The 25,141-nt window shown below is 33.6% G+C and overlaps 3 protein-coding genes across 5 annotated transcripts; all 3 read right to left on the minus strand.

Annotated features, from left to right (window-relative positions):
- Positions 1–871: 871 nt before the first annotated feature.
- Positions 872–2,971, minus strand: LOC105163974 (zinc finger BED domain-containing protein RICESLEEPER 2-like). Its single transcript, XM_011082510.2, has 3 exons — positions 1,358–2,971; positions 1,212–1,265; positions 872–877 (listed from the first exon to the last, which is right to left on the minus strand). Exons 1-3 carry the CDS (start codon positions 2,954–2,956, stop codon positions 872–874), a joined length of 1,659 nt encoding a protein of 552 aa, XP_011080812.2. The 5' UTR covers positions 2,957–2,971.
- Positions 2,972–9,198: 6,227 nt separating this feature from the next.
- Positions 9,199–14,276, minus strand: LOC105163849 (ubiquitin-conjugating enzyme E2-17 kDa). Of its 3 annotated transcripts, none has more exons than XR_016065687.1 (6): positions 14,120–14,276; positions 13,836–13,922; positions 12,544–12,671; positions 11,506–11,610; positions 10,236–10,480; positions 9,199–9,506 (listed from the first exon to the last, which is right to left on the minus strand). XR_016065687.1 is itself a non-coding variant. In XM_011082340.3 (5 exons), the coding sequence occupies exons 2-5, from the start codon at positions 13,903–13,905 to the stop codon at positions 10,337–10,339; spliced, it is 447 nt and encodes a 148-aa protein (XP_011080642.1). In that variant the 5' UTR covers positions 13,906–13,922; positions 14,120–14,276; the 3' UTR covers positions 10,020–10,336. The 3 variants fall into 3 exon arrangements, 1 of the variants encoding a protein (XP_011080642.1); XR_016065688.1 differs by having other exon boundaries at positions 9,199–9,538; XM_011082340.3 differs by lacking the exon at positions 9,199–9,506 and having other exon boundaries at positions 10,020–10,480.
- A 1,060-nt stretch (positions 14,277–15,336) lies between these two features.
- On the minus strand, positions 15,337–20,808 carry LOC105163848 (putative inactive receptor kinase At5g58300). Its single transcript, XM_011082338.3, has 3 exons — positions 20,340–20,808; positions 16,602–17,903; positions 15,337–16,173 (listed from the first exon to the last, which is right to left on the minus strand). The coding sequence occupies exons 1-3, from the start codon at positions 20,347–20,349 to the stop codon at positions 15,563–15,565; spliced, it is 1,923 nt and encodes a 640-aa protein (XP_011080640.1). The 5' UTR covers positions 20,350–20,808; the 3' UTR covers positions 15,337–15,562.
- Between the last annotated feature and the right edge of the window lie 4,333 nt (positions 20,809–25,141).

The raw sequence follows: 25,141 nt of genomic DNA on the forward strand, positions 1-25,141 counted from the left end.
ATATGTGTATATGTATGTACAATAGATCAAGCAAGCGAGAAACACAATGGTGATGGAGGTGACATGATACATATAAACACATAAATACGTATGTATACATGTATATGTGTATATGTATGTACAATAGATCAAGCAAGCGAGAAACACAATGGTGATGGAGGTGACATGATAATTTGTTTGTGTAGACTATATATTACTGCAATTATTTGATGCAGATGGGGTCTTTTTTACGTGTCAAATCCCTTTTTTTTTAATTAATATAATTAAATTATTGTGTTGTTCATACGTGTATATAATTAAAATATATATATATATATATCAAAATATATTATAAATAAAAATATAATATATAAATCAACATAACCAAAAATTCATTATAGTAGTATCGTAAATTACTGTTTGTGAATTTTTTTTATATTAATATATATAATAATTAATAATAATACATCGGCACGGGTAGGCCTGTCAACGAGTCGAGCTCGACCATTTTTGTCGAGCTCGAGCTCGAGCTCGACTCAGGATCTTCAAGCTCGAGCTCGACGAGCTGGCCGAGGTCAACCTCGAGCTCGAGCTCGACAATGTATTCTCGAGCTCGAGCTCGAGCTCGATTTACCTTGTTTTCAATTATGAGTTTGAGCACATTTATACAATAATTTATTTTTAATCAACTAATCATTTAAAAAGACAAACAAGCCTACTAAATTCATAAAACCAAATAGAAACCACAATATATAAAGATTAAAGTTGTCAATAAACTATTTAAACAAAAATATATTGGTTACATTTATCAAAATTCAAAAATCTTTCTAAACCAATATTTGTTCAAAAGTGACAAAGTCCACGCAACGAAGTCGTTCTTGTTGCTATCCTCTCAAACCTACATAAAACAAATGATAATAAATTATATTAGAACCGTATAACCAATATGTATATATCTCTTTGCAAGTGAATGAGAATAACACAAGATTATCAATATGGTTTGCTAGAAAATTAGCAAACCCAACAAGAAAGATAAAGAAGTTACAACGTAATTTGATATCAATACCAATTGAAGTATCAACTCCAACCTCATATGACCGATCTCAAATCTCAAATCTCAAACTTCAAACCTCAAATCCACCACATTAAGTCATCTCAAAGATGTCACAACATGATGCAATTTAAAAGCAACAATTGAGACAATTATTGACAGTTGAGTTACATGAAGTTACCTTTGACACATCACCATCGAGAGGCAAATTTACATATATTGCTTTTTTGTCACTCTGCAAATTAATGAATAAAAATTCAATACACTTATAATAAGTTAGAAACAATAGTGATATGTTCAAAACTTTTAAAATACAAAAGAACTTACCAAAGATTTTTTCTTCACTCCAAAGCGTTTTTTCAGCCAATCTCCTCCACACATCAATACTTGAACCGTATCTGAAGTCAATGATGCACGATATTTGTCTATTACTCTACTTCCCGCACTAAATGTAGCCTCAGAAGCAACAGTGGTGATCGCGATAGCTAAAATATCTCTTGCCAATATCGATAAAATCTTATACTTCAATGCATGAACTCTCCACCATTCCAGAACATCAAAGTCTTTCCCATCCTTTTTGTCCTTCTCAAATATATAACAGTTTTCCTCAAGATATATATCAAGTTCAGACTTTTGAGAATGAATAGATTCCACTGACTTCAGATATTCAGCATACTCAGACCAGCCACTTTGAATTTCAACATTTGCAAGATCTCGATTCGATAGTTTGTTTCTTTGCCCTTCTCCAATTGACTCGTCTTCAATGTTAGAAATAGCCACATACTCAGAATAGAGCTCATATAACGTCTTCCGAATAATAGTAATTTGCCTCTCAACATTCCCTGAAAAATATAGTCTTGGAAAGCAGAATTCAAGCGCTCTCAACTTACACTTTGGATCCAAAGCAGCTGCTATAGACATCAGCAAATTAGTATCTCCCCAATATTTGTCAAACTTGTTCTTCATTCTTGCAACCATGTTCTGAATGAATATATCATGCTCTAATGACTTCTTATCTAACAAAACTTTTACTCTGCTCACCTCATTAAGGAACAAATTTGAAGTAGGATAATCACTTCCGGAAACAATGTGCATAGCTGTCCAAAATAGCTCTAATACCGAGCATACTTTCTCTGCTTTTGTCCAATCCTCTGCACTTGGACAAATATCATAATGTGGTTCCCGATCAGCAAACATTGGGAAGACATCTTTGAATTTGATTGCAGCAGCCAACATTTCATATGTTGAGTTCCACCTTGTCCGACAATCATCAACTAACTTCTTGTCTGGTAAATTCAATTGCTTCACTATCTCAGAAAATATTTTAAATCTTGCATCGGATCGTCGGACATACTCTACACTATCACGTATAACATCAACAATATCTTTAATATCAGAAAGTCCATCTTGAGCAATGAGATTAAGTATATGAGCGCAACATCTTACGTGGAATAGTTTTCCCTCACAAAGTAGTCTTCTTTTGTTTTTCACATAAATCTTCAGATTTTCAATAGCTGAATCATTGGCAGACGCGTTATCTACAGATATGGTGTGGATCTTACCATCGATACCCCAATTCTCCAAGCAGCGCCAAATAGCATTCGCAATTTCAAGATCTCGATATGGAGGTGGAATGTGAACAAAGTTAAGTACACGCTTCTGTAATTGCCAACTTTCATCAATCCAATGACCTGTAATGACCATGTACCCGATCTTTTGGTTCTTTGATTTCCAACAATTCGTTGTGAGACTGATTTTGTTCACATTTTTTAATAAACTCTTCATCTTCTTCTTTTCTGCCTCATAAACGTTGATGCAATAAGTTTTGGCTGTATTTCTTGTAATTTCACGCCACTTAGGCATTCCTCTTCTTTGCATCAAATTGAATCCCTCTTCTTCCACAATAGAAAAAGGATGCTCATGCATCAGTATCCAATGAGCCACTGATTCTTTCATCTTCTCCATACCAAACTTCCCAACATACATACTTGGACACGAAGTTGGATCTACACTAGAAGTGACAAAACCAAGTTGTGTTTGCAAAAGTCCATCTTTGGACTTGTCAGCTTTTGCTTTCATAGCACAACTTTGCAAGTGCCGAGACAATTGAGTTGTTGGAGTAGTTTTGGTTTTAGTATACATCTTCTTACAATGTGTACAAGAGATCTTCATAACTCCATCTGCATCCTTTATTTCTGTAAAATCTGACCAAACTGCTGATTTTTTTTTTACGTTTGAGTTTTGGTCCTAAAGTTTCATCATCTTTACTAGTCTCCTCAATGTTCTTTTCTGTGTCAATAGTTTCCGTATCAACTCTATTAGTAACACTAGTTGTTTGTTCAAGTACTTGCTCCTCACTTTGCATTACTGGACTTGTTGAATCGGCTATAGAAAAAGAAGTACTTGCTGATATATTCATATTTGAACATTGAGAAGGAAATACTTATTGCCTTGAGGTTTGCTAGAGAAATTATTATCATTAAAAAATAACCATAAATGCATATCCAAAGACCAATCCAAAATCTAATTAGTAAGCAAATATGTAGACTTGGCTTTGTTGTGAGCAGAGTAATCATTTAATTCTGTATGCTTGCCAATGATTTTGGATGCTCCAAAATCTAATTAGCAAGCAAATGATTACAAAATCTAATTAGCAAGCAAAATCTAAATACAGAAGTCGGCAATAAACTAATCTGTTTCAGAAGCATAGTTTTTGTTTTCAAGGGATCTAATTAAAATTATATTTAGCGTAAGGCGATCCGCATATAGCAGAATTTACCAAGGAGATCTCGACACAATGAAAACATCCCAAGGAGATTCCATTAACCAGATTACAAAATTTAAAAAAATATGCAAATATTGAGAGCAATTCAGCAGATTCCATCTAGTTATCCATCTTGAATGAATATGAGCATGTTTCATTTTTCAGCTAAGAATATATATTTACTTAATTGACAGCAAAGAACATCAAAAATAAGGCGTGCCAGGTATGCTTGATTATCTGAATTCACTTACATATAACAACATCCCTAACCACATAGTAAATGCCCAGTACAAAGATAAGAAGAAAGCATAAACCCTGAATTATAAATAGGATAAGAAGAAAGCATAAACCCTGAATAGATAAGAAGAAAGCATAAACCCCTAGGCACGTGATGGAAATTTCTACAATTTTGTCTATGTTTACCTTTCTACCAAACTTCAACAATTATTACCAACTTTGACACATTTATTATATTTATTGTATCTATCATGTGGGAAAATACTTCCAAACTTGTATCACATTAATTTTCATTTTTTTTTATTTTAAAAATCTGTGTTTTACTTTTTATTCCTAATTATTAAAATGGACAATCCCATTTCTGTTGCTATTCCGATCAACTAAAAGTCGACTTGTCCAGTCTGTCAGAAAAGTTTTCAGGCCAATTTTTCAAATACTGGGAGCAACAAATGAAAATATGGTTGGTGATTAATGAACTTTTAATAGTGATTTAGATGACTAGACCTGAATCAATTGAAAACCGATCCTAAAATTGTTGAGATTAGGCAGTGAACTGAGAGAGATCAAATAGGTCAATGGGCTATTTTGTTAGCAATGTCAAATACGCTCTTCAATGTCTATTCTTCAGACTCTTGCACTGCAAAATCACTGTGGGATGAGTTGGACTAAAAATATTATATTGAAGAGCATGCTCTGTCTGATGTTGAGACGAAGCTTCCTGAAAAGTTTCTGGTCATATCCATAGTGGATAAATTTCTCAAATCTCGGGAAAGTTTTGGCATGATGCTCAAGTATTAGAAAGAGACTTTCTCTGGATGATCTTATGGTCGCGATTAGTGTAGAGGAAGAGCACAAAAATCAGACCTATAAGATATTTGTTGAGCACCAACTACTGGCAAATTTAATAATCGATAAAAATAAATTGAATAATGTGAACCCGAACCACCAATGAAGGCAAGGCCGTCAAAAATAAGAAACCAAAAACAAGCAAACCCTGCTGGAACTATGGACAGGTTGGACATTAGGCCAAGGATTGTCCTACTAAAAATACCAAGACTATGCAAACAACTGTCAATATGGTTGTGGGAGGTTCTAGCGGTGCTAGATCAGGAGCAACTGAAGGGTAGGTTTCTGTATAATGAACTTTTTGATTGGTTGATTGATATTGGAGCAAATGTGCATGTTTGTGATGATAAATTGCTTTCTGTATCTTATCAGGTCATTAATGGAAGGACAAGTATATATGTGGAACTCCAGGTTGACGACTTAATAGGTAGAAACGACTTAATAAGAATCTTGACGTAGAATTTGATCTTGATTATGAGTTGCGCGAGAGAAGAGACAAGTTGGTTATCTTATAAACGTCTTTAATATTGAAAACCTTTAAAGAAAAGATACCAAAGAAGCACACAACAATAAGTCAAAAGATGGTGACAGTCAGGGCTATGGATAAAGAAAAAAAAAATTGATTGTTATTTAGGGCAAGTTGAGAACAAGAATGATATGAAAAAACAAATGATCCGCATAAAGAAATTCCTCAAGAGATGGAGTCCCAACAAGTTCATGATGTTAATATAAATAATGCCAAAAACCATAAACTGGAAATGATGTCATAAAAGTTCTTGTTTCTAATACTGAAAATGCTAAAGATTAGGAACCGAAAAATAATATCACTAAGGTGCTACTTATTATTGATGTAAAACCACATATTAATGTGGAATGCTTGTCTGTATTGAGTAGAAAATGCCAATTTCATGAGAATATGATGGTTGTTAATAGTGCCAAGAATAGTGGTATTGTTGAAAAATATGAAACACACATATCTCATATAACATCTAATCATATTCAACATAATGAGTCTACAAATTTGGAATATGGTCATGGTTGTGTGCATGGTGGGATTAACTCTAATTGATGATTTTAACATGGCCAGATAAGTGGAGACTCGTAATCCCACCACCTCTAGATTTCGAACTACCTGGATTTGGTAAAGTGTATGTCCAAATTCATGTTTGGTGTATGACATTGCAGTGATTGGCATGAAATGCTAACCTGGCAATCTTTGGAGACATGCCTATTTGGAGTTGGAATTTGATGAAATTATGACTTGACCATCTTAGTTATTGGCCCACAGAGTGTTCATTTGATTGGTTATGATGTCCATGATAATAAATCTTAATTTCAGGCAATAATTCAAAACATTGAAGATACTTAACCATCTACTCTCTAAAGATGTCAGATTAATACGAGGATAGTTTATTGATTACAGTAATTTACCAGTTCTGGAACTTTTCCCAATATTGTCTAGCCGAGAAAAAAAAGAAGACCAAGGAAGAAAAGTTTCAGTAGAAATGGCTTAACAAGAATCTTGATGTGGAATCTGGTCTTGACCATGAGTTTCTTATGAGAAAAAAGACGAATTGTTGGTTACCGTATGAACGTCTTTAACATCAAAAAACCTTTTAAATAAAAAAAATCCCAACAAAACATGGAACAAGAATTCATAAGATAGTGGCAATCAAGACTGTGAACAAAGAAAAAAGAAGTCAATGTTATTGTGGCAAGCTACGAACAAAAATGATACATAAAAACAGATGATCGAAAGAATGAAGTTTCTCAACAGATAGAGCCCCAACAAATTGATGATGTCAGATACCATGAATTGGAAAATAATATCATCAAAGTTTGCATTTCTAATATCGACAGTGCCAAAGATGAGGAATCGAAAAATGATATCACTAAGAATTTGGTATGTGAAACCTCATATTCAAGTGCAATGCTTGTTTGTGTCAAGTAGAAAATGCCAATTTTTATGTCTACATGCATAAAAACACCTCTAAGAAACAATGACTTCTGGATCCATCATTCTCTCTCATGTTTCAAGCAATATCATGCACTCATCTCTAATAAATCTTTCAAAACAAGAGTTAGTTTTTTTTTTTATTCTTGTAAATATAACATGTTGATTTATATATTTTATTTTTATTAAAATATATTTTAAAATATAAAAAATTATTTATTATATATACACAGAAATAACATGGAAGACTGGCCAGCATATATATATATAAGAAAATTTCCCAAAAGTGGGAGCAATAATGCATGGAAAAGTAAGAAATGGTTGGCCAATGACTTGACGGTGAAGCAAAGCAAAGAATGGGTCATGTCCACCCCAACTATATATATATATTGCTTGTCAACTAAGCCCAATATATTAATTATTATTTGTCTCCTAATACCAAACTCGCAATTATTATTACTACTGTGTGAGGATTCCATTATTTCTTTATATTACATCTATTAATCCAAATTTTCAAATTTCTATAACATAGTCACCGTATACTGAAAATAAATTAGTACAGAAAGCTGCATTATAGGCTTTACCAGTGCATTTAGTGTCACTGAATTATTATTATGGATATGTATTTTCACTAGGAATTCTCTGTATGGTGATAAGATCATAATTAATTAGTTTTCATAAGTTATATTTTTAGCAATAATTTTAAAATTATTAAGTAGTATTTCGTGACAAATATTCTATGTTATCATAATGAAATTTACGACTATGAACTCGCAATTTAGTTTTATGGGAAAAAGATATGATATGAGAAATAATTAAAAAAGATTCTATGAAGAATAAGATAGCAAATTGTTCCTTGTGTTTTGAAAGATGAAGCAAATAACTGCCTATTGAAGCCATACGATAATTTGCTTCATTTTTCGAAACATGAGGGGATATATATTTTGCTATTTTATTTTTTCGTAAAGATTTATTTATTCATTTTACATATCATACAAGTTAAATTGTATTTAACCCACAATTTAATGGGCAATATTTTAGTGATATTCGGTAATATTAGAGCAAAAGTAGTTTGTTTTTTTTTTTTTTTGAGTAAATATTAATTGGGTGATGATGAAAGGAAGACAACATTTGAAATTATGGAATCAAAAGTCAGTAATTGGCAACAACCTAACATGGAGACACATGGGGGTGTTTAGGTATTAGCGGACGTGAGAGTTGTATATGCATAAGAGTCGTGTTTCTCCATGTAATTGACAATTTTCATTTTCTTTTATTTTTCATCGAAAAATATTTGCCAAGAGTAAGAAGTTTCTCTTTTAAATTCGGTACGATCTTAGTTTTAGCAAATCTTTTCTATGGAATATGTTAATTATAATGAAAAGATCAAATTTCCCGCATAAGTGTAGATACTTTAACAAAACAAGGTTTTACGTTTTTTGTTCGAATTGAATCATATTTATATGAATCCTATTAATTCAGAATCATAATCGTAGATTATCATGTAATTAGAAGGTGAAAATTACGGTACATGAATTTGTACAAATACGAACATTTGACCTATAAATATTCCAAGCTATTTTAAACAAGATACGCCGTTTTTAGATTTGTTCTTCCTCCCCCTCTATCTCGCATTTAATTGACTTAATTAAGTATTTTAAACAACGGCTCGTCTCAAGGAGGAAAAAAACATATAATCTTGTTTATTCTTTGAATCATGTTTTTATAACTTATAATTGAATAAAAATATTAATTATATTTCAGTTAAACGTATTCAATTATTTAAATATATTATTTATAATGGATAATATAACTTAATAAATGAGATGCTCTTTTAGCACTTTGACATATTTCAATTAAGTAATAGTTAATGATATATCATTATTACCTAAATCGACATACAGGCTTCCATTTTTATGTTTTCGCATTATGGTATAGTGTAATATAAATTTAAAGACAATACTTTTGTCTTACTGAATTTATTGTTAAAAGTCAAGAAGAAAATATTCATACTCGCACACTGCCAAGTCTCATGCACTGTCATTTCGGTATTGACGAGAATGAAATTTTTTGCAAGGTTTACAATAGTAACAAAATTTGCTGCCTATTTCATCCACACACAAGAATTTTCTGCTAATTAAATATTCCCTTATTCTTTTGTTTACTTTTAATTAATTAGAAATAACAATTAGTATTTAAATTACAATATCATGTAGTAATTAATCAGATTTTACTGAAATTTAAAAGAAAAAGCATTTTGCATATTAGGCCTCATGATCACTAGCTAATATCTCTCTCAATTCATGGTTTGGTTTGGTATTATAGTGGGCTAGGCATAGGAGGGAGGGTAGGTCTACACTACACTAGTCCATCATAAATGGTTTGGTGGTTCAACTCTTCATTGAGCAACTGTAGGAGAAGTGCTGCTTGTCTTTACAGAACAACACAGACCATATATTTTAACTTTTCATTTGTTTATCTTACAACAATATATAATTAAAAAAAAATGTTGAAATTGTACAATAAATCATCTCTGTTATCCAAAAATAAAAAACACCTTAAATTAAAATCAAACAAGGTCAGCTTCTTCAACTTCCCTATGATTCATTAAATTATCTGAAATCAACAATAACTGATTCTTCTGCTTCTATATAGTTCAAAGACTCCTGCTGGAACTGACATGAAACCAAGTCAAATTGTCATAAATCTGAAATGAAAGAAACAACAGAAAGTGATCTCTAGAATACGTTTAAACCAAGCAGCAACAACAAGGAAGCGAACCATGAAACCACACAAGCAGGCAGAAGCACCAAACAAGCACATTAAATCGGCTAAACTCTTGTGCAGATTAGCCAACAAGTACTTGTTAGCCGTGTCCTGCAAATAATAGCAGTCGGCAAAAATGGACGCAAGCAACCTAGTCGTTAAACATCACAAGTACTTCACTTTGATTAAGGAATTCCAAGAAAAAACCTTGATCCTTAAACATCACCATGAGTACACTTAGATTAACAAATTCACGTTGCTCATCCAAGAAACAAGCATCACGAAGATTCAATTCATGTATGAAACGCAGTTAAAGTTTAGATTCGAACAATGATGCATAATATTGCTGTCATGAAACTGATGAACAAATGCCCCAATATCCCGACGGAATTTGTGTTCCCAATTGGTTCAATTGGCATGGATTTCAACGAAGGTAACGGATGCATTGATCAACAATATGCGGAAAGCATCAAATGACATTTTACATTACAGTTCTCATCCTAGCAACTTTTTCAGCGTGTATTCACAAATTGAGGGATCGAGTACATTCCAGACTCTATTTGGAGTAAAGATTGAGCAAATCGAGAGAGTCAGTACATTCCCAGCATTAACCTGAGAGTTAAAAATAAGCAAAGTACCTCATGAATACTTCTATTTTATTCTTTTTTCACCCAAGCATAAACGGAAAACACTGGAACTGCAAAGTCTTTCGGACATGCTAGGTACTGCTGATTCACCATCATCCCATGGCATATTTTTGTGTCCAGCTACGGGCGGTGGCCTCATACTTGGCCCGGTCTGTCTTGTACATATGAGCAATTTCTGGTACGAGAGGATCATCAGGATTTGGATCCGTCAACAAGGAGCAGATGGACAGCAGGACCTAGCATCAAATTTCACAGAGATTCAGAAAGACCATAAGTAATGATATATATGTTGGAGGAAATTGGAACATCTGTTCTCTGCTTCTTCTCTCCAGACACAATTGGAGTTGGAGAGTCTTAACTCAATTTAACCTATTAGATGAGTTCAAGTTCCTATGTTGGGACCCAATACATCAATATAAGAAGTTCAGACCCAGCCTTCCCACTGAACTCAAGGAAACACCAAAAAGCCTAAAAAAAAAATATACTGAAACACCATTATAAGCCAATGCAGTTCAAACCTAGCAATGGTTATAGTAGTTGCATCGATTCTTATCCACATTACCAAATGCGATATGGCTGTTTGGAATATGTTATGAAATAGGGCTCACACTTTTTTGGCCACCTCTTCTAAAGATTTTGAAACGACTTTGTAGCTTATATTGTCAAATAAAAATTACTCTACTTCTTATCGACGCCCTGAACCAAACCAATTCGTGTACTAAAACTTAGAAACCAATGCCCAACAGTTGGTGAAATTTTATGGCTAGCAATTAAACCTCTTAGAAAATTGCAGCGAACAGCATTTTTTTCCCCAGTTTACATGTGGGCGGAAGGCGGCAATACAAGCCAAGTCCTAAAGGATTCAGGCATGATAACCAAGCAACTGTTTGAGACTTAATCAGCTAAAAAAGGTCGGGACATCAAAAAACATAGAGCAGCATGCTTCCAAGTTTTGACATAATTCATTGCAGATCTTCCAACAGTGTTATATTAATATGTTAGACAATGTAGGAAAGTACTCCAAACGATATAAACCCTAATGATTTTCCTATGATCACATCTATTTTTTCAGTTAACCATAAATTCTAGGGAAAGTGTCTCCATATAAACAGTGTATCCTTCCAAATATGTGTATCAGCATTATCATTTAGCAGAAAAAAATTGAATGATCAGAGTCACAAATTTTGCATTGGATTATGAGAATTGCAAGAAACTAGGGAAAGTAGGTCGAGGTGCAAAATAAGCCATTGCTCATTACTACCTTAGAGATGGTCAAAGCTGGACTCCACTGTTCTTTCAGAATATCAAGGCAAATGCTTCCATTGCTATTGATGTTAGGGTGAAATACCTTTGTCCTAAATGCAACCTACGACAATGGAAAAATCACCTTATGAGATCACTGGGAAACAGGGAACCAACTATAAGAATCAAATACCAATGAGCATTTAAGTAATACTTTCAAAGTGTAAGTATAAATTATACAAGCATGAGAACTAACTTCGTGCACGCAAAAAAAATCACATGACTGGTATATTTACCAAAAGAAATTAAGATATATGAATACAATCAAACAATCACTCGTTGTTTTCCCAACATGTCAACATCCACACCATTCTGGAGTATTGGTACACAAAAGGAGTATGTCAAGCAAAAGCGTGCTGAAACAAAATGCAAGGATATTCTGCGCTGGTGTTAAACACAGCTTCCCTAAAAGAGAACATGAGCTTTCCGAAGTTGTGCCAAGAGGCGAGAAAGATAAGCTTTATAATAGAATATAGTGCTATTTCTTTTAATGGTTTTATCTATTTCTGTTAATTTGTTAAAAGCATTCTGCATGCATTCTCCAGGTGACCACCTACTAGCCTAGGCAAAAGACCACCTACCTAGCATTTTGAAAACTATTTTTCCACATAGTGAACAAATATTGACAAAAATTAAGCAAAGGAACATGCTTAAATCAACCTAGCATAACAAAATCAGCACTGTTCAAAAAGAACTACAGAATACAAAAGAACAAATATTGACAAAAATTGAGCAAAGGAACATGCTTAAATCAACCTAGCATAACAAAATCAGTACCATACAAAAGAACTACAGAATACAAATGTTTTTATGTTTTCTTTTCTTGCTTTTAGCTACTTCTGAATAACAACTTCATGATATAAGCCAGCAAAAAAAGATAGCAGCCTTTAGACTACTTTGATGGATCATTTTCACTACAAAGTTTCATGTCATCAAAATTCAAGACTAATTCGTAATTGCAAGAAAAAGAAAGCTACAGAAGGAAGTATAACCATACCTTTGGAGGTTTAAAAGGATAATCAGGAGGGAAATGAATTGAAACTAAAAATACACCCCCAGCATAGGGGCTATCAGAAGGCCCCATTATTGTTGCTTGCCAATGGAACATATCTTCTGCTACGGGACCTATATTAAATATGTAATAAAGGATAAATTGAAATTCAAGGGGATATTCTAAAGCAAGAAAATGGACCAGAAGATTCTGGTTACCACGATCAGGAAGCAGGTATATAGAAAATTGCTCTGTGACCAGACAAAGCCTTGACGTATCATAGCCAAGAACAACAAGAGTAAACAAAAAGTAATGAGTGTCTGACCAACATTCGACACATCAGAGTGGGCGAATGTCTACCACTGAAGAAGGCAGTAACTAGATGTTTCCTTAACTATATACCATTTCTTTTTCATTGCAATTCATAGAACCTAGACCAATTCAACCACTTGAAGAAAACTCTTCTATGTAAATATGCAATCTTAACTAAGAGGGTATTTGCTAAGATTATTCAAAATGATCTTCTAAGCACAGGCATCTTATAAGCTATTTCAGTAGCTCATCAGATTTTAAATCTTATTTTAAAAGTAAGCTTCGGAATTGGTTGAATAAAGTAAGATTATACAGTCTATATAATGTACGCATTTGAACAAAATAAAATAATACTAGTAAATAAAATGTTAGTAATAATCACTTCATAAGTAAAATAAATCAAAACTGAAAAATGTCAGTAGGATTTCAAAAATATATTAGGAACGCGAAAGCTTATTTTCAAAAAAAGTTTTTACAAAACACTCTCGTGACATCTTATAAGCCCTCAAAAAGATGCGATATCTTATAACACACCAAATATTTTATAAGATGTTCTAACAATTAAGCTCACGCCAACAACACCCTCCAAACAAATCAATTGAAAACTTATCCGAACATCTATTAAACCAAGCCACATCAAGCACTAGACAGGAATTATTATGAATTAAAAGCATGCCACGCACCACCAAACGGAGAATTATGCCAAAAATTTGTTAGAGTTGTTTCGTGCATAAAAATTTGAAATTGAGTACTCTAGAAAAGATTTTTTTTTTTTTCAAGTTATTTACTCAGTTGCAATCTCCACTTTCCCTGTGTCAGTTGCAACAAATATCAGTTTTCACCAACATAAAATTTTACCCAACATAGAGCAGCCAAAGATGTCAGCAAAATAAGATACCAACTAAATGAATCGACATGTTGGAGACTCTTTACTCCTCCTCAATATACAAACAACAGTAACCATCAGAAAAGATAACGATGTATACCGGCACTGCATGACGTCGGAGGATCCTTCTGCAAATCCTTGAGCTCCTTCAGTATCCTTTTCGACGCCATCAAAATCCCTTTTCAACCTTCCAAACAAACACCCAACCAAACCAAATCGACCAATCAAATTTAGCAACAATCAGATAAATCATAACCTCAACACACAAAACGAAAACTGAATCCAAACATATTAACATGAAAACCAAAGCATCAATTCAAAGATCTAAACGTACAAGCAGAAACAAACAAAAACCAAGAAATTACGCACATCAGGATACATTACCTGATTCAAAATATAGAAAAAAAAATGCGGAGGTCGCGGACAAGGAGCAGGAAAACTGGGCCAATTGTGAGGAAGGAGGAAATGATTGAGATGGAAACAGGGGGTTTTATATAATAGTAGGGTTAATTTTTTATAGAAGAAAATCTGTGGGGGGGGGGGGGGGGGGCCTGACAATATTCTGGAAAATTCTGAATAAAGAGAATATGGCGTACAATCAACGCCATTTCACCTTTATACGTTGTCCCTGTGGCAGGAAAGGATTCGGGCGTAAAAAACCCGCCCAAGCCGTCGGATTACCCATAATCGACTCAAGCAGCCGTCGGTTTCACAAAGAACCCGCCCATTTCGGATCCAAGTGCGGCTACCCGACCCGTTTGGTGTGTGTTCATTTCATGGCTTTTGGAATGTGAAGTGAGAAACACTCGTATCCCCTAAACTCCCTCCTCACTATTAAATATTATTTTTGCATCCAAATTTTATTGTCATTCTTTATTTAATATATGAAATTTTGTAAATAATTTCAATTTTTATATGATGAGAGTTAAATTTAAATGTTGTCAAATTTTAGACTTGAACTTGCTCCACTGCTATTAACCTACCAACCCTCTAAGCTCTTATCATTTGAAAATTCCTAACTTATTTTGAGATATTTATATATTATAAAAAAGAATTACAACTATACGTAAATTTATGGAATAGTTGCAAAAGTAGGGGGAGTTGTTCGTAGCCATTTTTTAATTTTTTATTTTTAAGTTTTTGAAAAATTATAAATATTTTTTTAAATAAAAAATAATTATGTAGCCCTTAGATGTTGAAGTGAACATTACTATTTTATTTTTATTGTATTTTTTTAAATAATAAAAGATATAATTGAAAAAATATAAAAAATATTGAAGTTGGGTAAAATAAATAATCTAGAAATAATATTAGTTCATAAAAATATTTTAAAAAATTATAAAATATATATAAAATTACAATTTATGATTCACAATGACATTTTGATCAATTTACCACAAAAATTAGATAAAAACCTAACGAAATGAACTCGTTAAATGGACATTATTTGTAATTATATTAAACCTTTAAAGAGGTGGTTATAATTTACCGTGTATATATATATATATATATCTGCATTTTGAAAACATATCATACCCACTTCCAACCAAATTTCCCTGGTGATAATGTGTTTCTGGAGTGGATATTGCTAATAACAAAACTTCCACAACAAAGAATTAAATGGTATACCAAAGATTTAAGAAACAATAATCCACAAGTTACTGAATCCATTACAGGAAACACATCCCTATGTAATTTGGCAATTCACAAATTCACACCCTAAACAATAAGCCTAACCTACCTTCACAGGGAGGTAAGAATTTACCTAAACAACAAATGTCATCAGAAACCAGAATCATTTCCAAAGAATCATGGGGTCTGCACATTTCACTCTTTCGACTTATTCTCCTCGGATGATGGCCGGTTTTCCGAGTCGGATGGCCGCACCTCCTCTATCATCCTAACTACTTCGTCCATGTTTGGTCGTGCGTCCGGCACCTTTGCAACACAAGCCATGGCTATTTGCAGCATCTGCACCATCTCTTCTTCAATATTTTGGAATCTCATTAACTCGATGTCAAAAACTTCAGCCGTCCATTCCTCCCGAACGACGGATTGTACCCATCTAGGGAGATCAACTATGTCGTCGCGGCCAGGGGATTGAATTGGTTGCTTTCCTGTAAGCATCTCGAGTAACATTACCCCGAAACTGTACACATCTGATTTGTGAGTGTGTTTTCTTGTTTCAATCACCTCTGGCGCTCGGTACCCAGTGTGCCGTGATGATGAGGCAGGAGAGTTCATGAGAGGGGCTAACCCGAAATCTGAGACGCAAGCCTCTACATCTTGGTTCAAGAGCACATTTGAGGACTTTATATTTCCATGAGTAAATCTTGCCCCACCTGCAGCATGCAGGTGAGCAATGCCTCTAGCTGCCCCTAGCGATATCCTGACTCTTGAATCCCAATCCAGTGGAGTTCGTCCAGCAGTCCTGTTTCCTGTTCAGTTGGAATCGAACAAGAAGTGAAAACAGATAGGGTAAAGATTACAAGAATAGATGTCCATGGAACAGAGGATATACTTAGTTAACAATGCTCGTGATACTGTCTTTTCAACAAACAAGAGTCTGCTGCATTTCATGTTCACTAAAATCATTCTGAAACATTTAGTTCTTTCAGTTCGTCGATTACTTGCTTTCGGCATTTGTCTTTTGAAGAAAACAATAAAAATCATTTGCTGAACAAGAATTTTACTAATTAGAAGGATTAAAGAACTGGAGGTTGACCCAGCCAAATGCTCCTTAAAAAGTATTGGCATATGAGATATCTATTACGGTCGTGTAGAAAGGTTTTTCTAATAGGCTATAAATAATATCAAACATGATATACAGGGCTAGAAAATTATGGGAGTTATAGAGAGTCAATACCATGCAACAGAGCTGCCAAGCTGCCACTTGGATAGTAATCATAGACCAGGAGCTTTTCATCCTTGGAGTAATAATAAGCACGTAAAGGCACAACATTTGGATGTTGCCCGACTCTCCCTATCATTTCCATTTGCAGTTCAAAGTCCTTCTTCCCGACGATTACCTCTTTCAACCTTTTCACAACCACTGTCGTTGACTCCTCCAAAATTGCCTTGTACCCTGTCCCAAAACTACCTTTACCCAGCACTTCGGCCGAGGCCCTCAATAAATCCTCAAGGTCAAAGTTGTAAGCACAACCTTCGAAGAACACTAACTTGTTTTTCTCAGGTTCTTGCACCCCACTGCCAAACTCCTCTCCTGGCTTCTCACTCCTCCCGGCACCAGAAGACTTAACTTTCGGCACGGTGGGCGCACCATCACTCTCCTTTCTCTTAAAGCAGCAAATAAATAAAACTAAAACAACCAGAAACAGCAGTACAGCACCTCCAGCGGCAATGGCAATGATAGCTCCCAGTGCAAGTTTCTTCTTGGAGCTTTGTGTTTGAGGGGCCCCTGAAGGAGGTGGAAAGGCTCTGGGGGAGGGGGAAGGGGAAGGAGGAAGAACACTTGAACAAGGACTCAAAGGTGGCCCACATAAAGAATTTCCAACAAAAGAAGAACTGGGAAACTTCTGTAGAGAAGATGGAATGGTGCCATTAAGATGGTTGTAACTTAAGTTAACACGTCTTAGACGTGTGAACCCAAGATCAGGAATCGATCCAGAAAGCGAATTGTTATTAAGACTCAATGCCGTAAGTTGAGTCAAATTCTGAATGGTTGGTGGAATGCTTCCAGTCAATGAATTAAACGAGAGATCCAAGACAGCAAGTTGAGGCGAAATCATAGTTGGAATATCACCAGTAAAGTTATTATGTTGGAGGAAGAGGTAACTGAGAGAAGGGAGTGAAAGGATATCAGAAGGCAGATTACCACTGAGGAGATTGGATCTCAGGCTAAGAACCTTCAAGGAGTCCAACTTCCCGAGAGTGCCATTGGGAATCGGACCAGTAAGTCCGACCCCAGGGAGCCGCACTCCAATGACACTTGTACCGTCCTCACTACAGTTGATTCCTATCCACGACGTGCAGATAGGGGAAGCAGCATTCCAGTTGAGCTTCCTGCCATGGGGCACAGCGGCAGAAAATGCCAGAAGGGCTTGTCTATCTGAGTTCAGATCGCCAAGAGCCAGTGGCAGAAGACAGACAATGACAAAGAATGAAGAAAGAAGTATATTGGCAGAGCAGAGTTTCATGAAGATATCCACTGCAGCAAAAGACAAGGTAAGTATAGTAAGGTCGGAAAAGAGACAATAAAACATAAAATTAGCTTATTAACAGAGAAATGAAAGCAATGAATAAATACAGAAAGAAAAACATAAAACATAAAGATGATAACGAATCCAAATTTGAAAATATTGAAGAACAAGTGCTGACTACTGAGTGTTGCTGAAAAGGGAAGAAAGAAAAAGTAAAACTTCTTTGATAATAACAACAAATAAGAAGTGGGAAAAAACAAGTTTTTTGTAGGTGAACTCATAATCTTATTAAATTATGCTTGCTTACTTCCTTTCCTATGATAGGAGAAGACAAGAATCCAATGAAAATACAAGACATCAACAGTCAACCAAGCTAGAAGCTTTGCATTGCAGCCTTAAAGGCATAAAATACAAACAATTCAAATATTATTACGAGAAGAAGCTTTCTAATAGAAAAGACTTTTTGATTCTTTCTCCCATGGAATTGGGGAACTTCACGTGCTTTCTGTTGCATTAAAATCCTTATTGGATTTGTTGCAGCTATAAATTCGTTCATGATCATAATCACAAAAATTCTCGTTTGGAAAACCAGTCAATACATGTCATAGATGAAAATCCTTGATGAAGCACTTCAAACACCGGACTGGAATTTTTCTTTGGAAACTCAAAATGTTGCTGACAGGAACTACACTAAGCAAGATAATAGTAAAGCATGGAGTTTTACCTAGTAGCTAAACATATAAACTTATGCTTTTCTTTTTCCATTCAAGCTGAACCACTAAATATTAAACTCGTAGCTCTCCAACAAAAAGTTATTAAAATTTCAATTTTTTTAGTGCTAAAAGTTTTTGAAACCTGGTCTTCACAATACTCTATACATCAAAAGCAAAGCACATTATCAAGAGCTCGTATTTACAGAAGTTCTGGAGAAAGGTTGTAAGGTGTTTTGAAATGGAAAAGGCCAAGGATTCACTTTTTCCCGTAACTTTCTCACTCAATGGAGCAATTTGAAATGCTTACCTTAGAAGAATATGGATAGAAGTTGCAGCTTTCTTAATAGTTCATTACAAAATTTCAGAAATTATGAAGCACCATAAAAGTTAAGGCATTAAAATGGTTGACACATTCATGCTTTTCTTATTTCTTCCTAATGAAACCGAGGAAGAGTTATTCTACCAAAGAATTTCTATTTATCGTCTTTTAAATCGAAGAAAAAAGTGTTTTTTTGCCTTAAAAATTATAGTTAATGCTTTTAATTTCAAAATTTATTCTCAATGAAAAGAAAAGATTTCTAAATTTGTTAAATTTATCTCACCGACTTCACAAATCCTAAAGTTTGACAACTACATGTCTGAAAAGGATCCTATTGTTCAATATTAATGACCATCAATTTGTATTCAACATTGTATGCTTGTTTGCTAAGTCCTCCTGCTTCAAAACTAACTAATCTCTAAATCTTTTAAATATTATTTTCAAATAAATGGTTTTCCACCAATATTTTTATGTTTTAAGAGAAGATTTAGAAAACATTAACATATTCGACACTTTCTATTCTCCACAAAAAAAAAAAAAAGAAAATCAAGTGGTAATAAATTTTAATTCTTTAGGAAAACAATTGGATCATCGTAGCTCTCTAGTCTTTTACGAAAAATTGTTCATAAAAAGTAAGGCTTTTTCTTTGGTTTCTCCCATAATTTGTTATGAATTTAAAACAGAGAAGTGGGCTATGTCTATACTTTCTCCATTAATTTCAAATAAAAAATGAAAACAATGCATCCTCGTTTTCATTAAAAAAAAGACACGAACTTTTTTAAGGTATTTTGTATTCTTTTTTCTCAATATCACAAAAACAAGCTACCAAAAAGCCCAAAAGCCGCTAATTGCAATAGAAACAAATAACAAACGAAGAGAAAAATATAAACAGCCTCAACACATAAACAAATACAACTGCTTCAATTCCAAGCTCTCTTTATCTCCAAATTCGAGTGTAAAAACTGCCAAGAAGACCTCTTTCGTTCTTCTTTCCAGATATAAAACTTTCTCCTCCACTCAACAAAGTTGGCAAAAGAGAAAGCATAAAAGATAAAAAAGAGACTCCCACAGATCATTTTCTGCAGTAAATATGTAGTAATAAACAAACCAAAAGTCACATTACTTTTCAAGCAAAATCAAGATTCCTTAAAGCTCACACAACAACAACAAACCTGCAGACATTCTTCGTCTTTTTTTTTTTTCCTCTAAAACAAATTTATACACTGCCTTCAATTGCACAATGCAGTAACATAGGTATGCAAATCAGCTCACTCAGATCTGTGAGAGAAACATCTCTCTTGCTGCTTTCAGCGACATCAATGGCACAAAATCATAAAACCAAACACACACACACAACACACTGAAAAACTGACAAGAAAGCAGCAAAAGGTTAAAGGGTTTTCCAACGTTACCTCGAAGCATTCCGGGGAGCCGAGAAAAATTTTCGACTTTTTTTGTGTAAATTTCTCGGCTTTATCGAATGGGTTTTACCGAGAACGGCGGTCAAAATCAGGGATTCTTCTCCTAATCTTCACAGAGCAGTTAATGAAGAGAGCAGAAAGGGAGGATTGCACATGGCCCAGACCGCCAGGTAGCAGCATTGGCGACCGCATTATAGTCAAGAACTCAAACTGCAAATGAGAATTCGCAGATCCAGAAATAGAAATGAAGTAACCAGCTCACAGCTCAATTTTGCTGCTGCCCAATTTCTTATTCTTGATAGTAAATAATGAATGAGGTGGGAATGCGAATAGAGAAATGGAGAGAGAGAGAGAGAGAGAGTTGGTGAAGTTGATTCACTCAAATCACTGAGAGAGAGGTGTGCGGGGAGTGGTTGGGTGGGGTGTGAGGTGTGGTTTGTCAGAAACCGAGGGGAAAATGGTTTGATTCCATTTATAGAGTGTGGACTTTATTACAAGCAGTACTATGAATGAATACGCACTCTAACTACTCTCAACTCACTCATCCACCCGGAAACTTTTATCCAGATTTGATTGGATCACAACAAATTAATTATATAATATATATATATATATATATATTTTATAAATTATTTTTGCCTTGACTTAAGGTCCGAGCTCCGGACCATAACCGTGTCGGGTTCGGGACGGATTTGTCAAAGTTGGAGATCAATCCAGAAGTTTTAGTTTCGAACTTTGGGATACATAGAAGCGAAAGTTTGAAAAAGCAAAAAATGATGCATTTTGCATCCATAACTTAGGTATGAAGTACGTTTATTCCTCTAAGTTATAAAATGTAACAAAATGTCTTATAATGATGATATAGACTATTTTCGTTTTATCAATGTCAAATTATTTTATCAGAGAAGATTTTTGTTATTTTTCAATAAGAGTGTATATATAATCCAGAAGTGCAAAAGGTAGTTAATCCAAAATGATATGTATACATTGAATTCAAATTAAGGACATTTAAAATAATTGGAGGAGAAGTGGGGCAATATATAAAAAAAAATGAAAACTTATGTTTAGGAATTCAAATTTTTAAAAATAATACTATCATAATTTTATAAACATGAGCAAATTATATTAATGAAAAATAAATATTCTTTTCCTAAATTCATCTTAGGCTCTACTAGTGTTAGAACTTTCAAAGTAGATGGCAAGATGTTGCTTATATATGAATAAACCTACAAACTATCTTTATATATTGATTTTAATATATAAAGAATTACTTTTTTTATTTATTTTATGGGGTATAAATGAAATATATACAAAAGTTTTATATATATATATAACTTTCGTCATGTAAATATTGTGGGGTTTACAACTTGATCGAAGCATCGTTGCGCGGAGTAATATTTGTTATGACTTCTTATAAATCTAACGATTTTGTCCTATTAGATGTCACGCTAGAGAGGAAGCTTTGGGGCTTATAAACCACTCAAATTTCTTGTTTCAACCAATATAAGACGCTTGCCTACATCATCGATCTCTCAGACCTGAGGTCTGGGACAAGCAAATAGCATCGTCTTTAGTGCCAAAATGTGGCTTGTGATATGATAGACCCTTATTGCATAAAGTATTGTCCACTTAAATTTTGTATGGAGTTCATAGTTTTGTTTTAAAAGGACGCATCGCTAGGAAGAAGAGTCATTAGGGCTTATGATTCGCCCAAACTCCTTGTTTGCAACCAGTACAAAACACTTGTCTAAGTAAAATATTTATAAAGAATATTAAAAACGTATTAAGTTTGGATCGGATTCCAAAATACTAAACCTCAAGAGAGATTATAACTTAGAAACCTGCTCAACTAGGGCAGATCCAAGCTTCTAGACCAATCATATTTTAAATCGAGGTTTTATTTAAACTAATTGGTTATATAATAGAGTGAATTATCGTTTTTACTTGTGTCGATTGTGGTGCTACCTTATTGCTTTAATTATTTTTTAAAAAAAATTAATAAAATTTTGGATAGGAAAAAATAGGGCAAGATTGTATTCTTGTGTTTTCTTTTTAATAATTAGAAAGGATAACTTATTATTAATTGAAATAACTCAATTATAATTATTCTCATTAAATATTAATACATAACAAAGACAATTACAACAATCATATATCGATCAACAATATAAAATAAATAAAATTTAAATAAAATCTACTATTATAATTGACAAAATTTAATATACAGTATAACAACATCCCAGATATATAATGAGATTCAAACCTATAACTTTTAAGATAGAAGGTCTCAATTTGGTGGATGGAGCCAAAATTGTATTCTTTTGTTGTGGGTGGGGGGTTGGTGTAATAATTAACAACTGCCCAAAATTATGACGAGTTGGTGGAGAGATTATTACTTCAATATTCTCTATCTCTCTTTCTCTTTGGGTTCCTTTCTTTTTTCAGTCAGGACACGTTGTACTACAAAAACGCAGATTACTTTTTATATTACAAATAACTATAATTTAAAATTTATTATAAATTAATACTATCTATTATGACAAAAAAATACGAAGATTTAGATTTTCAATATAATTGGTCGACATTTGACATGATTGTAGTGGTGGATCAAAATATTTATCGTAATTTTTAATTATAAGTAATATTTTTTATTTTTAATTATGATAATTAATTATAATAGTTTTGGTAAGAATGAGGCTAAATTATTTATTTATTATAAAAATAATATTTCTTTTTAATATTATAACATAATTGTGACGAGTTGTGGACATCGACATATAATTTTTTTTTTAAAAAAAAAACCAGCCGCTAAGTAGTGGACAACTCAACAACGAATTTTTTTTTTTAAATAAAGGCGAAGCCGTGGATAGCGTCCACGACTCGATACCTTCCACGACTCAATTTTTTAAAAAAAATATTAAAATTATTAGTGATAAAGTTAAACATTATAATTACAACAATTTGTTACAAATATTACAATAAAAATACAAATATTAAAAATATTCGTCGTCCCACAATTGCGTCTGTGGAATTGATATCAGGGTCTTTTTATTTCCTTGCTCACATTTTGTATTAGCTCATTTTGTTCATCATTATCTTCAACACCAGGATTAATGTGCAACCGACTTGATGATGCTGCAGAATTGGACTCCACATTATCACGATATGCACTAAATGATGAGAATAAAATTGGTGAAATATTATATCCTGGTGCATATGATTGATTTAATACCAAGCCAATGTTAAGATCTACATGTGAAGAATAAACTTCTGCATGGCTTGGCATATATGGAGCCGATTGGAACCAACCATCTTGTGGCGGTTGAGGCACGTAGTAATTTTGAGGCATATACGTTGTAGAAGGACCAGCTATATCCACCTCAACATTATTACGTTCAACTGAACCAGTAGACATTCAGCTAGAACTTCTCCTTCACCTGGGATGTGGTGGGAACATTATCAGATAACGTTATAATTTGTTGTGGCTGATGTGTTAAGGCTTTCTTGCTAATTTGTATTCCATGTGCGAATCGGTCCACCAATTGGTGGTACCCTTCAATATCTAGTAGTCTAGATTGACAAATTGCTTTAAGGACATTTACCTCTTTTGTTTGAAAATTATAGAAAAATAATGAATTTTAATGTAAAAAAAAAGTATTTAAAATAAAGCATGTGATATTATATAACATATCATAATTTGCAATATAGGTGCATCTCCAGGTTGATATTCGTTTTCTACACGCCTGTCAGTAGGATGACGACACGAAATGATGTGTTGAGCATACGGTCACGAAATACCATCACTTTCAGCAGTTCGCCTCGGTCGTCACTAAACGCAATTATGGACATAGACTCAACACCTATATTGTCAAAAATGTCAATCGAGATGTTCATGCAGCAAGTTGATTCAATTTAGTATCCCTTACTCTCACGCTCAAAAAGTATGCGCTGCATACAATATTAATGTTGCATCAATATGTTAAGGATTATTATGATCTGATGGCTTACAAAAATACATATTCTAAGTCTTTTGAATCTATGCAGTCGTAAGATTATTAGGATGTCCCGGAATTTAAGTTGGTCTACAATACTACTATTCGTATCTCTACACGTCCTGATCGAAATCAAACATCACGTATTCAAAACAAGATGGACCGGCCACAAATGCATAAAAAACAACAAGATCAACAAAGAGGAGATTCTTTAAGACGATCAAATGTGTCAGTGCAGGATTGTTCAAAATAATTGTATTTTTGCATTTGTATAAAAAATTATATACTATTACATTTGTATAGATAAATTCTATTTTCTTAATTAATACAATTTTCATATTTTGATTTATTTTAATTTACTATTTAAATTTGTAATTGCATGGTTTTTATTAATTAATTATTACATATAATTATTAAAAAAAATAAAAACATGGAGGGAGACCATGACTCAGAATCGTGATTTCCATCCACGACTCCTTTATTTAAGAAAAAAAAAATTCCCATCATCGAGTTGTGGACAGCGTCCACGCTTGACGGCTGGTTTTTAAAAAAAAAATTATGTGTCGAGTTGTGGACAGCGTCCATGACTCGTTACAATTATGTTATATATTAAAAAAAGTATTATTTTTATAATTTTTTATAATAAATAAGTAATTGAGCCTAAGAATGATTACCATACGATTCTACTGCTCTTCCAGAAACTTCTAAGTCAAACCTATGCTACTACCCTCCATTTTATATTATTATTATACTTTAATTTTTCATTCAATCACATATTAAAAATATATCTCATTTCGATTG

The sequence above is a fragment of the Sesamum indicum genome, linkage group LG6 (assembly GCF_026168435.1).
Source record: "Sesamum indicum cultivar Baizhima isolate 11 linkage group LG6, ASM2616843v1, whole genome shotgun sequence".
Classification (NCBI taxonomy): domain Eukaryota; kingdom Viridiplantae; phylum Streptophyta; class Magnoliopsida; order Lamiales; family Pedaliaceae; genus Sesamum; species Sesamum indicum.

Excerpts from the sequence above, each read along its gene's own strand:
- LOC105163974 (XM_011082510.2), bottom strand. The coding sequence starts at position 2,956 with ATGCATGAGCATCCTTTTTCTATTGTGGAAGAAGAGGGATTCAATTTG. Across the intron at positions 1,266-1,357 it reads GAGTGAAGAAAAAATCTTTG|AGTGACAAAAAAGCAATATA; the intron begins GTAAGTTCTTTT and ends ATTAATTTGCAG.
- LOC105163848 (XM_011082338.3), bottom strand. Across the intron at positions 16,174-16,601 it reads CTTGGCAGCTCTGTTGCATG|GAAACAGGACTGCTGGACGA; the intron begins GTATTGACTCTC and ends CCAACTGAACAG.
- LOC105163849 (XM_011082340.3), bottom strand. The coding sequence starts at position 13,905 with ATGGCGTCGAAAAGGATACTGAAGGAGCTCAAGGATTTGCAGAAGGAT. Across the intron at positions 11,611-12,543 it reads ATCCTTTTAAACCTCCAAAG|GTTGCATTTAGGACAAAGGT; the intron begins GTATGGTTATAC and ends CCATTGTCGTAG. Across the intron at positions 10,481-11,505 it reads CAGCTTTGACCATCTCTAAG|GTCCTGCTGTCCATCTGCTC; the intron begins GTAGTAATGAGC and ends ATTTGATGCTAG.